Here is a 17,242-nt window from a genome sequence, read left to right as displayed (position 1 = left end):
TTCTCAAATCCACAAAAGAGACATTCATTGAAGCTTTTTGTTTATTACTGAAAAAAATACTAAGTCTTGGGAGTTCCCATTGTGGCTCAGCAGGTTACGAGCCTGACTAGAAACCATGAGGACACAGGTTCGATCTCTGGGCCTTGCATAGTGGGTTAAGGACCCAGTGTTGCCATGAGCTGTGGTGTAGGCTGCAGACACAGCTCAGATCTGGCGCTGCTGTAGCTGTCGAGTTGCTACAGCTCTGGTGTTGCTGTAGCTCTGATTAGACCCCCAGCCTGGGAACCTTCAATATGCCATGGTGTGGCATATTAGGGTGTGGCCCTAAAAAAAAAAAAGAAAAAAAAATATTAAGTCTTTCATTTTGCACTTTAGCATCCCCTTCCCTGTTTTCACCTTATGGGTAAATAATTTGCTTCAGAACAAATCCAAAACCAGAAATAACACTAGACTTAAGAACAGTTATATTCAAGTTGAAACCCCTCGTACACTGCTAAGTATGTGATGTGGGCAAGTTATTTTTCTGAGCACATTTACTTGTTTCAAAATGGGGATTTAAATACTAATTATCTCACATTTTATGAGGATGATAAGAAGAGTAAGTACATTCACTGAGCACTTATTGTGTAGCTGGCTGTTCACTATCCTACATGATTTTCACACATTATCTCAGTACCCTCTGAGGTAGGAACAGTCATAATCCCCATTTTACAGACAGGGAAGCTAAAAAATAGAGGATTAAGTAATTTTCTCAAAGATACAGTTATTGTAACACATGTTAAATGCCTTGCAAATAAATAACTAGTGGGAAATAAAAAGTAGCCAATGTATATTCATCACTGTTCATTTTTAAAAGGGAGAAAGAAATTCATACCCACTTTTTTCTTTTGCTTTGCCTTCTTGGCATATAAAATGATGCCCTGGGCACTGCAAGTTAAAATAACCCTTCCCTGAAGATTCTATCCTACCACAGAACTTGGACTCCCTGCAGATTTCTGGCATTAAAACACCTAGGAACAGTTTGGCCCTAACCTTGTTTGTTAAACTCATCAGTCATCATTTGTCGTAGCTGATGGCGTTTCTCTAAAGCCTCGATCAGCCTGGGAAGCGTCTGCTCATCGTTGATATTCAAAATTTCGCAGGGTGGCAAAGGTGGAAAACTTTGTAAGACCATTTCTGAAACCAGCGGTTCTGTGTTATTAAAAATAATAAAAAGTTAGTTACACAGGAGAGAAAAGTTATTCAAATAAGTTTAACACTGTGATAAGAGCCCCAGTCCAATTAACAGTGTAATTTGTTGTCATAATACTTCCTTAAAAATGAGTTACAAAGGAAAAATGAAAAAAGTTATATATAATCTGAACAAAAGAAATCTCTTTGGTTCAGATTTTTTTTTTTTTTTTTTTGCCCTTGCTTCTAGAGTGGAAAAGAAGTAAACAGTTTTCTTATGTGAAATAGATTTTTTAAAGAGAGACAGACTAATCATGGGCAAATGACATAACACCAGCTCATACCGTCTCCAACAGGGCCTCCCCGGGCCTGGTTTCTGTATCGCCTTCCCGGTGTCAAACCACATATTGGCCTGTCAATTGGTCTTGCTACTTCAACTTCTTGGGTCACTTCTGCAAATCTCATGACTTGCTAAGATATAAAATAGTTTTGTTTTTGTTCTGTTTTGTTTTAACAAATAAGCATATACAAGTCTTTCTTCAGAAATTAGTAAAGGAAATAATAGATTAGTCTTTCATTAACTTCTATAAAAAATTAATGGTTCTGTGTTAATGTTAAAAAATGTTCAAAATGTTATTATTCTTCACATCCAAATAATTGTTTTCTCTATAGAAGCTCTAAGACTGTATAGGATGAAGACATTAAAATTACCAAGCTTTCTTCATAATCTTCAGCCTTTGGATTCACACACACGATCATGCGTACTTTCCCTTCCCCGTCAAAGTAGTTCTTGAACAGATGGGTTAACTTTGAATCTCGATATGGAACCATCTATAAACACATTCAAATCCAAATACATAAGGCAGAAAATGCACACAGACAGACTGCACAGAGGACCAAAGGCTGCTGCTTACCTTGTTAGTTCCATACATTTGGTTCTCTCTCAGCACCTCCATACACGTTCTTAGCGTCATTAGTGACTGGTTAATGTTCCCTGACAGAAAAATGTACACAGAAGACATTTGAGGACAACAGCGGAGTAGTTAGAGTGTGGACCGTCTGCCTATGAAATCCCTACTTCATAGAACTATTAGACAGAAATTACAAATGACAGACTTGTAGTGGCTCAAATTAAAGAGCTGTCTGTATCTGCTGCTGTTTTAGGAGAGGGTAAATACCATCCTTCGGGGATTCTGTGTCATAGAGACTCTCCACTAAATGCAGCATTATATGTCATCACCCATGAAGTTTCTTCCAAATCTTAAATTCTGTAAAAGAGTGTATCAGATGCAGGTGTCTGATATCCTCATATTAAAATGTTTTCTCTAAAGCATGACCGTTTCAGGCTACAGTGGACTCCATCCAGACATTGAAGTCTCCCTTGCACCAGGAGGAGCTCCTGCTTCTACCAATCAAATGTCTTAGGAGCCAGCTCAATCTGTCCCCTATCATAAACATGGGTTTCTTAGGCAGAACATACTTGTTAGTCTTGATTACTCTTTTCTTTCTTTTTAGGGCTGCACCTGCGGCATATGGAGGTTCCCAGGCTAGGAGTCAAATCAGAGCCACAGCTACCAGCCTACACCAGAGCCCCGGTAACGCTAGATCAGAGGCGCCTCTGCGACCTACACCAAAGCTCATGGCAAGGCCAGATCCTTAACCCACTCAGCAAGGCCAGGGATCAAACCCATATCCTCACAGAGACAACGATGGGTCCTTAACCCACTGAGCCACAACAGGAACTCTTCTGACCATGCTTGTTTGAACTTCTGAGTCAAGGCAAGTCAGGCAGACCCATGAAGCCAACAGTAAAAGGAGAGCTCACCTGCACAGATCCCAAAAGTACACAAGGATTTTTTTCATGTTGGAACCTTAAGGTCAGCTACCACCACCATGCTTTCATTCTTACCACCTCCTAAAACACAGAGCTCATCTGTACCTCGATGGAGACCATGATTCGTGCTTTCTCTTCCTTGACCCCAGCTCCCAGGGTCCTTCCTCCTTTTCTTCCACTGTGCTCTCCCAAACCCCTCTTCCTGTTAGCAGACTTCCCACCTTCCCCTAAGAGCCAGGGGTTCCTAACCTGAGGTGTGTTGTCCATGGATACATTTCAGGGAGTCTGCGTACATGGATGGGAAATAAATTACACCTCTATTTTTATTGACCTCTGAAGTTCAGCTTATTTCTTCATTTATGAATGTAGGCCAAAAACCACAGCAGTAGTACCTGTGATTTTTATCATTAGAAGCCATAGATAGTTTTCTAACACAGTACAGTTTATTGCTGATCTCAAAAAATTTATGTTCATTACTGCTTTGAAATTACATAGTTATTAGACATGCTGGTGGGTTTTTATTTAAGGCATTAATAAAGCACATAAATTACTATATGACAAAGGTTTTAAGGACACTTTTAAAAACACATTTCAGTCTAATTGGCTCCTTTTGTAATTGTGTATTTTGTTATACACTCTAAAATATTCTGAGAGTGTCCACAAGCTTCGCCTCATCCCCATGGTGCAAACTCTGCAACCTTACCTTTATTTCCCAAAGCTGGGGCTTTCCCTCAGTACCACCTTGTGAGTAAAAGTTGCTTGTTTTCTAAAGCCTGGCATCTTATAAGGATGGTGAGCAGGGGGAGGCCAGCAACACTTTCCTGGTTCCTAGCTATGACCCTCAATCTATGAGGAAGGTCACTGTAACATGCCACCAGAGGGCCTGACCTCCTACAAGTCCAGTAAATCTTTCTCTCTTTACCATTGTAGCCACACCCTGAACCATGTCACTCAGAACTGCACCACCTCTAGAAACCTGAGGCTGTGTGGCTGTGTGTTCCAGCCACAATCTCCTTTCCTTCTAGTTCTCACTCTCTAGCTGTGTCACACCTATTCCTCATCCATATCAACACTGATAGTCCTTTCTGGTTCTCCTCCCAAAGCCATCAAGACCCTCAAGTTTCTTTTTGTTTTTTGTTTTGTTTTGTTTTCTTTTTAGGGCTGCACCTGGACATATGGAAGTTCCCAGGCTAGGGGTCGAATTGGAGCTGCAGCTGCCAGCCTACACCACAGCCACAGCACACCAGATCTGAGCCGCATCTGCAACCTACACCACAGCTCACAGCAACGCCAGATCCTTAACCCACTGAGCAAAGCAAGGGATGGAACCCACATCCTCATGCATACTAATCAGGTTCCTTACCACTGAGCCACAACAGAAGCTCCTCAAGTTTCTACTTTCTTCCCACTCCAGGTAAACCTCTTTTCCCATCAGTGATGATCTGGATTCCAGATGCTCTTCTCATATATGTTCTATGTGTGTGTGTGTGTACGTTGAGACATTTCATAAGCCCCCAAGTCACACAGCTACCCCGACTCTCTACTTCTCAGGCTCTCTAAATCAATCATCCTTTCAAGGATTTGTTGTCCCCAAGGCTATGCCCTCAGCTTGTTCCTTATTGTTCTCCAAGAATCATCTTATCTCCCCTATGGCTTCAATCATGTCTTTACTGGCAACGCCTAAACCTATCATCCTCGGGTCTCATCTCTCTCTTTCCAAGTCCATGTACCTCTGCGTCCACTTGCACTTGAATAAACTGAATGTATCCAACACAAAACTCTTTTAACTACCACACACTTGCACCTCAAGCTGCTTCTCAGTCAGGATCTTCCTTGATTATCTACTTCTCTTCCTTCCTCCCTACATTCACATGGGCCTACTTCCTAACTGGCTCTTAATTTTGTCTGATCTTTGCCACCACGTGATTATCTGAATTACTGCAAAATGTTTTTTTCCTTGCTTTTTTTAAGGGTCACACCTGCAATATATGGAAGTTCCCAGACCAGGGGAGGAATCGGAGCTCAGCTGCTGGCCTATGCCGTAGCCACAGCAACGCCAAATCCGAACCCTGTCTTCGACCTACCCCATAGCTCACAGGAAGACCGACCGGATCCTTAAATCACTGAGCAGGGCCAGAGATTGAACCTGTATCCTCAAGGATACTAGTTGGGTTCGATACTGCTGAGCCACAACGGCAACTCCTGCAAGAGGTTCTTGACTGCTTTTCACATCTCTAGACTTGCCTCTGGTAAATTAATCCACAACCCTGGGAAAACGATCTTTCTGAAAGACTAATCCTTCATTGACTTTAAGGGGAGGCTGTATAACAGCAGAAAGACACAAGTTTTAAGAATCCAACCAACCTGGGTTTGAACCAGTCTCTAACCTTAAAAAAAATTACTGAACCTCCTCCAACCCGGTGCCTCATCTGAAAATGAGTATGATATAATACTAAAAAGTCAGAATCAAGATATCAATACCATGTGTAGTAAATACTATGATACACACTAGTTCTTTCTTTCTTTCTTCTTTTTTTTGCTTTTTAAGGCTGAACTCGGGGCATGTGGAAGTTCCCAGGCTAGGGGTCAAATCAGAGCTACAGCTGCCAGCCACAGCCACAGCCACAGCAATTTGGGATCCAAGCCGCATTTGCAACCTACACCGTAACTCATCGCCACACCAGATCCTTAACCCACTGAGTGAGGCCAGGGATCGAACCCGTATCCTTATGGTTCCTAGATGGGTTTGTTAACCACTGAGCCACAAAGCGAACTCCTGCACTAGTTCTCGATAGTTGGTAGGCACCATAACTCCTTCAAGAAAAAATTCAGACTTTCTAATATGATAGGCAAGGGTCTTCATGACCTTGCCTTGCCCTCCTGCCTCAGTGGTCACAGTTCTCCACTTCAGTAACCTTGACCGTGTCATATTCTCTCAGAATGATGCTTTCAGTCCCATCCTTCATAGAGCTCACTCCTCAATTTAAGTGTCAGCTTTGCACATTCATCTCCAAAGCACCAGAATGGATGGAACAGCCCTGCCCTGTAACCCACAGTACCGTACACTTACTTCCCTCATACTCTCCTGAAATGCTCCCATTATCTGCCTCTCTTACTAGACTGGGCTCTCTAGGGCAGGTCTCAATTTTTTACATCTGTGTTTAACTTCTGTCACACAGCAGGTTCTCCATAAGTGTTATTTGCATAAAACATCATAACAGGAATGGCTGTGTTAAATGAAAAATTGAAAAAGACACACATAGATTTCTTTTCAATTGGATCTTGTGCCCAAGTATTTTTCCAATGTCCAAAAACAGATTTTTACCACCATGAATGTTGGAATAACCATTAAATCACTTAATTTTGTGGACCCAGTACTGACATGTTAGCCACAGATATGATTCTTTCCATATGAATAAAACTTATTTATTTATTTATTTATTTACTGTCTTTCTGTCTTTTCTAGGGCCACACCTGTAGCATATGGAGGTTCCTAGGCATCTAATTGGAGCTGTAGCCACCGGCCTACACCAGAACCACAGCAGCATGGGATACGAGCCGCGTTGGCCACCTACACCACAGCTCGAGGCAACACTGGATCCTTAACCCCCTGAGCAAGGCCAGGGATTGGAACCCACAACCTCATGGTTCCCAGTCAGATTCGTTAACCACTGAGACATGAAGGGAACTCCAAAACTTATTTTATATTGATTTTAGTCACTCTTCTTCATTCTTAAAGGAAACAATGCGTTGTAACAGAACAATACCAAACCAGCATAACTAAAGGAAAAGCATTGGCATTTGACAAGTTAGCCTCTAAATTGTCAAATTTAAGTCAGTCATGCTTAAACCACCTATCAATAAGCAGACAATAAACTGGCATTTGCAAGTTTTTGAAAGCTGCAATAATAAATAAGCACAATGCTTCTGCTTACCAGCTTCACGTAATCTGTTCCCTTCTGCTTTTGTCCGGTTAGTTCTTTCACTGCCAGCAAGATCTACTAAGGATAACTGGCTTATGGTGATTTGTTCTTTTTCCTGAAGGGAAGATCATCATGCCAACAACATAACCATGAGTTATAACTGGCTTACAGTGTTCTTTAAATATAGTCAAATCAAATTAAGTCTCATAACTATGTTTGCAGAATACAAAATGTACAGCAGGGGCAAAAGATACATGTTCAGGGGAAGAATTTGCTAAAAGCCTGTGATATGTATACTCATAACATTAATGATATCTTGCCCATTGTCTAGTCTTCTACATTATACTGTAAGGTCCATGAAAGCAGGGATTCTGACTTCCAACCACTTCATTTCTACCACCCTGAACAGTGCCTAGCATTCAGCAGGAGCTCAGAAAATGTTTCCTAAATAGTCTAGAACAGGGCCATCCTAAATATTTCTGTAATCAGATACTTAATAATTTTCTAACTCTCTAATAATTTTTTATAAGAAATGGAAGTCAAGAGATACCCTTAACTGATGTTATAATATTACATGTGGTTCAAAGGAAAGCAAGTATATGGAGGCTTAACTTAGAAGCATTTTCTGCTAACATTGACCAAGTGCTGAGTGTAAGCCAAGCACTGGACTAAGAACTTCACATGCAATTACCTCCTTTAATCCTCACGGCATTACAAGGAATATATTACAAGTAGGCAAAATAGCTAGTAAGTGAATAGGAATCAGAATTCAAGTCCTGGTGGTCTTCAGCACCATGCTGTGCCATCTAGAAACCATCATAATATAGCACAATTTGATGATTTTTTTTGCACTGAATTACATTTAATAGCTTAAAGTTATTAAATGATTTATATTTGGACTCAAATGCTGTTATAATTGATACAAGCCTTGTAGCATGACAAGCTCAGCAGCAGACAGTGATCAGCAGATGGGGGCCCTACTGGCCTATCAGACAAGAGAACAATTTAGAATTAGCCACTCCTAAATTGTACCTACTCTGGAAAGTTAGCTGCTGACATTTTAAAACCATTAACTGAATTTCTATATACAAAATGAGCCTTCAGAGATATATACAAATATATGTATATATATATATATATATATATATTTTTTTTTTTTGGTCTTGTTAGGGCCGAACCTGTGGCACATGGAACTTCCCAGGCTAGGGGTCGAATCAGAGCTGTAGCCGCCAGCCTACACCACAGCCACAGCAACGCAGGATCTGAGCCACGTCTAGACCTACACCACAGCTCACGGCAACACTGGATCCTTAACCCACTAAGCGAGGCCCGGGATCGAACCTGCATCCTCGTGGCTGCTAGTCAGGTTAATTAACCACTAAGCCACGATGAGAATGCCAAAACAAGAATATATTGATTCACTGTTTTATCTCTGCATTTATAAAGATTTGTAAACCTTTTTCACAGCAAAATTCCAGGTTTTAAGATTTAATAGCCAGTTTCCCAAAACTATACTATCTAATTAATGGAACAATTTTTTTAAAATGTCACCACTTACACATATATTAATTCTAGAACAATATTCATTGTAATGAAATCTCCACAACTTATCTCTTAATTCCCAAAGTTAAGGACTGAGAACAAGAAAAACTCCATGCATTACAGCTTTACCTGTAAGACATTGTCTCCATCTGCATCCAAGGGAGCCTGAACTAATTTAATGTTGAACACACTATGGGAACGGCTGGACTCACGATTCAAATGTGTGTTAGCAATACGTCGCTTTTTCTGGCCTATGGTGACAGAGAAATCATTGATCAAACTTGAACCAAGTCATTCCAGTGTATATAACTTTCTACCAAACCAAAAAGTACTGCTGAAAATTAGAGTAGCAGCTTTCAGGACTACATTTATCATTGTATATATTTGTTATTCTGGCTCTGCTTCTAACCTCTCCAGAAAACTTCAAAGGCCTCCTCAGTAGATTTCACTTCTACCTCTGTACATCCAGCAACATACATGTTATGGTTCTTATCTTCACGAAGCAATTTAGATTGTGGAGGCCTATGGGAAAGAAAAAAGAAAATTAGCTTCCTCAATTGTGAGGTACTAATAGTGCAACTTAGACAGAGACTAAAATGCCAGCCAACATGACATCCATTTTTATAATGGAAATAAGCCTAAGCAAGACTCAAGATAGTCAAGATTAGTTACATGATAGGAATCTATTTTGTTTTAAAAGCTCTGCGCTAATTTGCTCTAACAAAGCACAGGAAACAACACTTACTAAACAATTAGAGGTCAAAGTAGTAGTGTAGCACCGAAACATGCACAGGTTTAGCATCAAAATCTAGCATTTTCCTAATTTTAAAAGATCAAAGATAGAGGTGGTTCTGACGTCAGTGTCAACAAAGAACAAATTCAGAAGGAGTTTGGTATATACCAGGAGTGGCAATCCTTTCAAAGTGGCTGGTCAAGTTTTAGCCTAAGGGAGGATGAGAAAGGTACGGCCAGTCTGGCCTTGGTTTTGTGAATGGTGGGGGCAGAAACATTTACCAGCCACCATTAGTCAATAAATGGCAGATTTCTCAGGAAGCAAGGAAGGGCTTATTGGCAGCAAACAGCCCAGTACCAGTGAAAAACCACCTACATGCAAACATGCCACAGGTGCCACCCACTAGTATAACTGCACCCTTCTCCTTCAGAAAAGAGTCACCACCATCACATACACAAACTCAGTGTTCCTCATGGGTGTGCTGCAACTGTTCCACCTACCAAAGGAATAAGGTAGAAGTTACTGTTTCTGCAGCAGCCACATCACAGCAACATGTTTAGTCCAGAGTATGTGGCAGTCACAATGAGTTACATCTTAAAAATCCTCCACTTCCAGTATTTCTTCATTATGTTAAAAACTAAACCTCAACCAGCTCAAAAAAGCAGGTTAAATACCACCTAACAAAATCTGAATTCAATGCCAAATAAGCACCCTGAGTTCATTCAAGGAGTTACCAGAAAGGTTACAAGACATGCAGTCACATTTGTCAGTATTCCTTTGCATAATAAAACAAGATAAGCTTCTTAGAAAATAATCTCATTTAGAACAAATCAAACAGAAACTTGGCACATGTGCAGACATAGACTAATGGGTAGTAATGAATGATATCACAAAAGTTTAGGAAGATGGGTACACACAACTGACACTTTGAAACAAATGCGAAGGCATTTAGTCTGTAAATTGTTTGAAGTAAATAAAACTGGATATGCTGACACCTGTTCTCATCCTAATGGTTTTCCAACTCTAGCTGTTCCTCCAATATTTGATTAGTCATACACACAGAAGTTAAATATATGACACAGGGCTTCATATTTATGTCTTGAGAGGCACTAACAAGACAGCACTGAAGATAAGCATTTAGCTTAAGAACAAAACTATCTACTACTCAGCCATAAAAAAGAAGAAAATAATGCCATTTGCAGCAACATGGATGAAACTAGAGAGACTCTCTTACTGAGGGAAGTAAGTCACAAAGAGAAAGAAAAATACCATAGGCTATCACTTATATCTGGAATCTAATAAATGGCACAAATGAACCTTTCCACAGAAAAGAAAATCATGGACTTGAAGAATAGACTTGTGGTTGCCAAGGGGGAAGGGGAGGGAATGGGGTGGTTGGGGAACTTGGGGTTAACAGATACAAACTATTGCCTTTGGAATGGATTAGCATAGCAGTGTAGCGCTGGGAACTATGTCTAGTCACTTATGATGGAGCCTGATAATGTGCGAAAATAGAATGTGTATATGTATGTGTAACAGGGTCACCATGCTGTACAGTAGAAAAAAAATTGTATTGGGGAAATAACTATTAAAAAAAACAATAATAAAGAACAAAACTATCAACTCAGGAACAAGACAGTGGTGCTAAACATGAAATTCCAGAGTTAGCTCTGGCACAAAGGCAGTTTGTGATGCCAGGTTATAATTGGTCTTCAGTCTCAGTAGGGTAAGATCCAAGGAAATCTAAGAAGTAGTATTTTAACTCTAGTGGAATGACAATACAGATGTCACTCCTAATTAAGTGATGGAAGGTTGTGAGTATCAGTTGTGCAGACAACTTTAGGCTCTATTTTGTCAGGATCACCAGATACAGCTTAGAGGCTACACACTCCCAACATATGTCAGGTTCTTAAAAGGTGGTCCCAGGGCACATCTTTATACAGTTAAGGCCCTTCTCAAAATACAGCCCAGGGCTAAGAGTTTTCAAAAATAAAGTCTAAGACGAATAATCTCCTTAGCTGCCATAACCCACTGGCTTTCCTAATACAGCTGCATGACTAGCTAATAACCAACTACTAATTGAGCAACGACTGCATGAAATATGAGTTATATTTCATCTTGAAAACAAAAGGAAGCTTTATCCCCATTTATAGTTGAGGAAACTAAGGCTCATTGATGTGAAGTGACTTCACCAAGGTTAAACAGCTAAGAAGGGACTCTCTCACTACTTACTTAGGCTTTATGGGATCAAACGGCACCTCTTCCAATAGATCATATATGTAATTATTATATATTTCAATATAAGAGACAAATACACCATAGACACTATCTTCATCGACCTCTTCTGCTTTGCAAAATTCTTGTACATTTATCATATCTACAAACTCTGGATCCACTTGTCGTCTGAAAAAAGGAACAAAAAGCTCAAAGGTCTCATCTTACACATTGTGAGTCAATATTAAAAGTAAACGATCCCAGAGTTCCCATTGTGGCACAACGGAAACAAATTCGACTAGGAACCATGAGGTTGTGGGTTCGATCCCTGGTGTCACTCAGTGTGTTAAGGATCCGGCAGCTGTAGCTCCAACTGGACCCTTAGCCTGGGAACCTCCATATGCCATGAGTGCAGCCCATTAAAAAAAAAAAGAAAAAAAAAAAGGTAAATGATCCCAAGGGGAAATTAAATGACCTCCATCATAGCAGAAATGCACAGAGCACCTTTTTCATACTCCAGGTTGGGCCAGCAGTTCTCCCATGTCCTCCCAGATACACAGTACCTGTTTTTACACCCTCTCCCACCCAGAGCACACTGTCTGTAAACAGTGGTTCAAGAGCAGAGCACTCAAAACCAAACAGAACATCTGAGCAAATAAACTTACTTAAGAACACTCCTCAGAGTTCCTGTCATGGCTCAGTGGTTAATGAATCCGACTAGGAACCATGAGGTTGGAGGTTCGATCCCTGCCCTTGCTCAGTGGGTTAAGGATCCGGCATTGCCGTGAGCTGTGGTGTAGGCTACAGATGTGGCTGGGATTCTATGCTGCTGTGGCTCCAGCGTAGGCCGGTGGCTACAGCTCTGATTCGACCTCTAGCCTGGGAACCTCCATATGCTGCAGGAGTGGCCCAAGAAATGGCAAAAAGACAAAAAAAAAAAAAATACACCACTCCTTAACTTTGATCTCACTAGTCAACAGTCTGACCAATTTCTCTGCTTCACGGTCACCACTGCCAACGACTGAGAAGGCCACCAGACAGGGTTGTCCTGAGGCCAGTGTTACATACAAACGTAATTACTTACTTGCTAGAGGGGGTCTTGGGGTTGGGCGTGGCTTCTCTTTTCTGTCGCTCTAATAAGGCATCAACTTCACACTGTATATCCATGCTATTCCTATCATTAGATTTAAAAACCTGAAGTGGGGGCAAAAATCAGATCATGATTTTTAGACTTTGACTTAAATAGTAAGAAATGTATTTAAATACATTTAAGAAATAAAAAAGTTAATATTTAAACATATTTAAGGTTTCATAATGATGTCCCAGTTCGTTCTTAATAATGCTGTACCCACAGGTATCTTGGCCCCATGTCCTCTAGTAAGAGTCACAACACCCAAGAATTAGACTTACATATCGTTTAGCTTGAAACGACCCTATACTGTTAAAGATCATGTCCAAACAGCGAGGAAGGAGTCCTCCTTCCCCTGGAGAACCAGTCATAGTGTGAGTTTTTCCACTTCCCGTCACACCATATGTAAAAAGGAGACCTACAACATAGTAAGTCAGAGTTACATATTCAGGAGACACACTGGATTATATCTTAAAAGTCTTCCACTTATAATATTTCTTTATTGTATTAAAAAAATAATAATAATAACACTTAAAATTAACCAGCTCAAAAAATCAGGTGTAACAGCCCCCTGACAAATTAACTGGGTTCAAGGCCAAACATAAACCAAATATATTTAAGTATCAAAAAAGTTTTATCAGAGGGAGAAAAATGAAAATTCAACAGAACTCTAAGAATCGTACCATTTTTGCCATGAATGAGGTCATCTACCAAGGGATTAGCCACAACATCAAAGAGCTCTTTTTGGGTGGTATGAGTGCCAAATACTTGCTTAAATGAATACTGAGTCTGTAGAGAAGAAAAAAGAAGCAAATAAATGAAATTCCATTATATCTACTACAAATATATTTGATTAAACATATTCAGATTTTTTTATGAACACTTAGATCTAGACACATAAAAAATATAAAGTCTTCAAACTTGGAACCTTTAAAAAAGTAATGAGATGAGTTCCCGTTGTGGCTCAGAAGGTTATGAACCCGACTACTATCCATGAGGATGTGGGTTCGATCCCTGGCCTCGCTCAGTTGGTTAAGGATCTGGGTTGCCATGAACTGTGGTGTAGATCACAGACATGGCTTGAATCCTGCGTTGCTGTAGCTGTGACATATGCCAGCAGTGAGCTGCAGTGAGCTGCAGCTCCAAATCAACCTGTAGAATGGGAACTTCCACATGCCGCAGGTATGGCCCTAAAAACAAACAAAAGGCAAAACATAATAAATAAAAAAGTATTAACATACCTACATTACACGAACAATAACCTGGTAAATATTTATAAACACTGAAGAGAATATTTTACATCTACTGACGCTTCATAAACTAAGTCTTTTTTTTTTCCTTTTTTCTTTTTTCTTTTTTTTTTTAGGGGCTTGTCCAAAGCATATGGAGGTTCCCAAGCTAGGGGTCCAGTTGGAGCTGCTGCTGCCAGCCACAGCCACAGCAATGCCAGATCTGAGCAAAGTCTGTGATCTACACCACAGCTCATGGCAACAACAGATACTTAACCCACTGAGCAAGGCCAGGGATTGAATCTGCAACCTCATGGTTCCTAGTCAGATTCGTTTCTGCTGCACCACAAGGGGAACTCCTCGATTTTGTTTTAATTGACAAAATCAAAAGGTATTACAACATTCAGTCATAGATGTGTGAAAATCCTTGAGCATTACTTCATAAACTATTCTACTGCTTTCTATTTTTCTTTTTTTTTGTTTTGTCTTTTTTGGGGCCACACCCATGGCACATGGAGGTTCTCAGGCTAGGGATCAAATCAGAGGTGTAGCTGCCGGCCTGCACCATGGCCACGGCAACATCAGATCTGAGCCACATTTTTGACCTACACCACAGCTGACAGCAACGCCGGATCCTTAACCCACCGAGCAAGGCCAGGGATCGAACCTGCGTCCTCATGGATGCTAGTCAGATTCATTTCCACTGAGCCATGACAGGAACTCCTCTTTTCTTTTCAAGGCTTCACCTGCAGCCCATGGAAGCTCCCAGGCTAGGGGTTGAATCAGAGCTGCAGCTGCCAGCCTACACCACAGCCACAACCACACCAGATCTGAGCCATATCTGTGACCCACACCACAGCTTGCAGCAACACCAGAACCTTCACCCGCTGAGCAAGGGCAGGGATTGAACCTGCACCTTCACGGACACTGTGTCAAGTTCTTAACCTGCTGAGCCACAATGGGAACCCTGTTTTTTCTTTATAAATATGTCATTTAAAATGGCACAGCAGGAGTTCCCGTCATGGCTCAGTGATTAACGAATCTGACTAGGAACCATGAGGTTATGGGTTCAATCCTGGCCTCACTCAGTGGGTTAAGGATCCAGCGTTGCTGTGAGCTGTGGTGTAGGTTGCAGAGGCGGCTCAGATCCCGCACTGCTGTGGCTCTGGCATAGGCTGGGGGCTACAGCTCAGATTAGACCCCTAGCCTGGGAACCTCCATTTTTATGCCACGGGAGCAGACCAAGAAAAGGCAAAAAAACAAAAAAAAAATTTTTTTAATTAAAAAAATAAAATAAAATGGCACAGCAGCATAAAACCAAGAGTTTTGAAGTACTTATTTTTTAAAAAGTGGAAAATAACTGTAAATATAATCTCATCTGAGTTCTTCCATGAAATAAATTTTAAATAAATTGTAACCTTAAAAAAAGCAATAATTCTGAGTTACTGTTGTGACTCAGTTCATTAATCCAATCTGTGAGGACCCGGTTTGATCCCTGGCCTCACTCAGTTAAGGATCTGGCATTGCCGTGAGCTATGGCATAGGTCACAGATGCGGCTCAGATCCTACGTTGCTGTGCTGTGGTGTAGGCTGGCAGCTGCAGCTCCAATTCAACCCCTTGCCTGGGAACTTCCATATGCCAGGTGTACAGCCCTAAATAGCAAAAAATAATAATAATAAAAAATAATACTTCAATTATCAAATCTTTCAAAATATGACTATTATAAAGTATAACTATAGTATCAAAATTATTACCAAACTCCTACTTGGAAAATAAGACTAGGGATTGGCGTATATAAATATATTTCAATGTAAATTAAAATGTCCTACTTGTCCAGGGACTAGAGTTCTATTCTTTCTATTTTTCTTATTTTCTAGTTTCATTAGGTTGCAGACACTGCAATTGTTCCTGTGGTTTTCCTGAATTTCTTGCAGTTTTTTGCTCCATGAATATCAATGCTAAGCTATTCGATGCATGAGTATTCATTAGAATTTATTATGAACTATAGCCTTTGTCACATGGCCCTTTTCCTATTGTATACACTTTACCTTAAATTCAGCCTGCTCAGATATCATCATCCTGACTCTTTATGTTTTTATATTTTATTTTTATTTTTGCTTTTTAGGGCTGTACCCATGGCATACGGAGGTTCCCAGGCTAGGGATCTAATTGGAACTACACCAGATCCTTAACCCACTGAGCAAGGCCAAGGATCAAACCCACAACCTCATGGTTCCTAGTCAGATTCATTCCACTGCACCACGACAGGAACTCCGACTCTTAGGTTTTTAAAATTAGCATCCAAAGGAGACATGTACAGACTAGGACTCAAATACATCATCATCATCATAAAAAAGACAACAGCTGACACTTAGCATTACCTGTATGTCAAACAATGCCTTAGCATGACAGTGAATCATTTCATTTTTACAACTTCTGATGTAGGTTCTATTAGTTATTATGGTTCATTTTATAACGTGTTAAAGATCACCCACCTACCTCAGCTAAGCTTTCACCTTTATAGAAGTTTTTATTCTAATTCTAAAACAGCTTTAGAGTTCACAGAAAGAACAAAGAATCTTAGAACTGAAAGGATGCACAAAGGATAATGCCAACAGGTCAATCAGATGGCCTCCAAGTCCTCACAAACAAACTCCCACTCTTTTCCAGGTAAAGAAAACTGAGGCAAGAGGGAACGTGCCCAAGCCTCGAGCTAATCAGCATCAAAGCCATTTCCATTCCAACACTCTTTGCTTTATCCTATGTTGCCTTCTATCACAAGGTAGTAAGAACTTTTAATCCCTACCAAACTTTCTGTACTATTTATACATACATGAAATTTACTGTAATAAAGAAGTGAAACTCAGGAGTTCCTATCGTGACTCAATGGTTAATGAATCCGACTAGGAACCATGAGGTTGCAGGTTTGATCCCTGGCCTCACTCAGTGGGTTAAGGATCCAGCGTTGCTGTGAGCTGTGGTGTAGGTCAAAGACTCGGCTCAGATCCCGTGTTGCTGTGGCTCTGGCATAGGTCAGCGTCTGTAGCTCCAATTAGACCCCTAGCCTGGGAACCTCCATATGCTGCAAGTGCAGCCCCGGAAGAGACAAAAAAAAAAAAAAAAGAGGTGAAATTCAATGTGGTACATATACACAATGGAATACTACTCAGCTATAAAAAAGAACAAAGAATACCATTTGCAGCAACATGGATGGAACTAGAGATTTTTCATACTAAGTGAAGTCAGAAAGAGAAAGACAAATATCATATATCACTTATTTGTGGAATCTAATATGGCACAGGTGAACCTATCTACAGAACAGAAACAGTTGCACAGACATGGAGAGTAGACTTGTGGTTGCCAAGGGGGAGAGGAAGGGAGTAGGATGGACTGGGAGTTTGGAGTTAATAGACAAAAACTATTACATACAGAATGAATGGGCAATGAGGTCCTGCTGTACAGCACAG

General features: G+C 40.5%; 1 protein-coding gene across 4 annotated transcripts in view; it reads right to left on the bottom strand.

Moving 5' to 3' along the window:
• Positions 1-17,242, bottom strand: part of KIF23 (kinesin family member 23) — a 41,278-nt gene that overhangs the window by 8,611 nt on the left and 15,425 nt on the right. For 2 of the 4 annotated variants that reach the window (XM_013993340.2, XM_021100679.1), the window contains exons 4-15: positions 13,229-13,334; positions 12,827-12,963; positions 12,501-12,610; positions 11,435-11,605; positions 9,657-9,698; positions 8,879-8,991; positions 8,599-8,720; positions 6,940-7,042; positions 2,085-2,164; positions 1,882-2,001; positions 1,515-1,641; positions 1,033-1,191 (exon numbers count right to left, since the gene is read on the bottom strand). In XM_013993340.2, the coding sequence (XP_013848794.2) occupies positions 1,033-1,191; positions 1,515-1,641; positions 1,882-2,001; positions 2,085-2,164; positions 6,940-7,042; positions 8,599-8,720; positions 8,879-8,991; positions 9,657-9,698; positions 11,435-11,605; positions 12,501-12,610; positions 12,827-12,963; positions 13,229-13,334 (1,390 nt within the window). The remainder of the gene's footprint in view (positions 1-1,032; positions 1,192-1,514; positions 1,642-1,881; positions 2,002-2,084; positions 2,165-6,939; positions 7,043-8,598; positions 8,721-8,878; positions 8,992-9,656; positions 9,699-11,434; positions 11,606-12,500; positions 12,611-12,826; positions 12,964-13,228; positions 13,335-17,242) is intronic. The other 2 variants (XM_021100676.1, XM_021100686.1) reach the window with 1 other exon arrangement.

This window comes from Sus scrofa, chromosome 1 (genome assembly GCF_000003025.6).
Source record: "Sus scrofa isolate TJ Tabasco breed Duroc chromosome 1, Sscrofa11.1, whole genome shotgun sequence".
Taxonomy (NCBI): domain Eukaryota; kingdom Metazoa; phylum Chordata; class Mammalia; order Artiodactyla; family Suidae; genus Sus; species Sus scrofa.
This window is presented reverse-complemented; position numbering and strand designations above follow the sequence as displayed.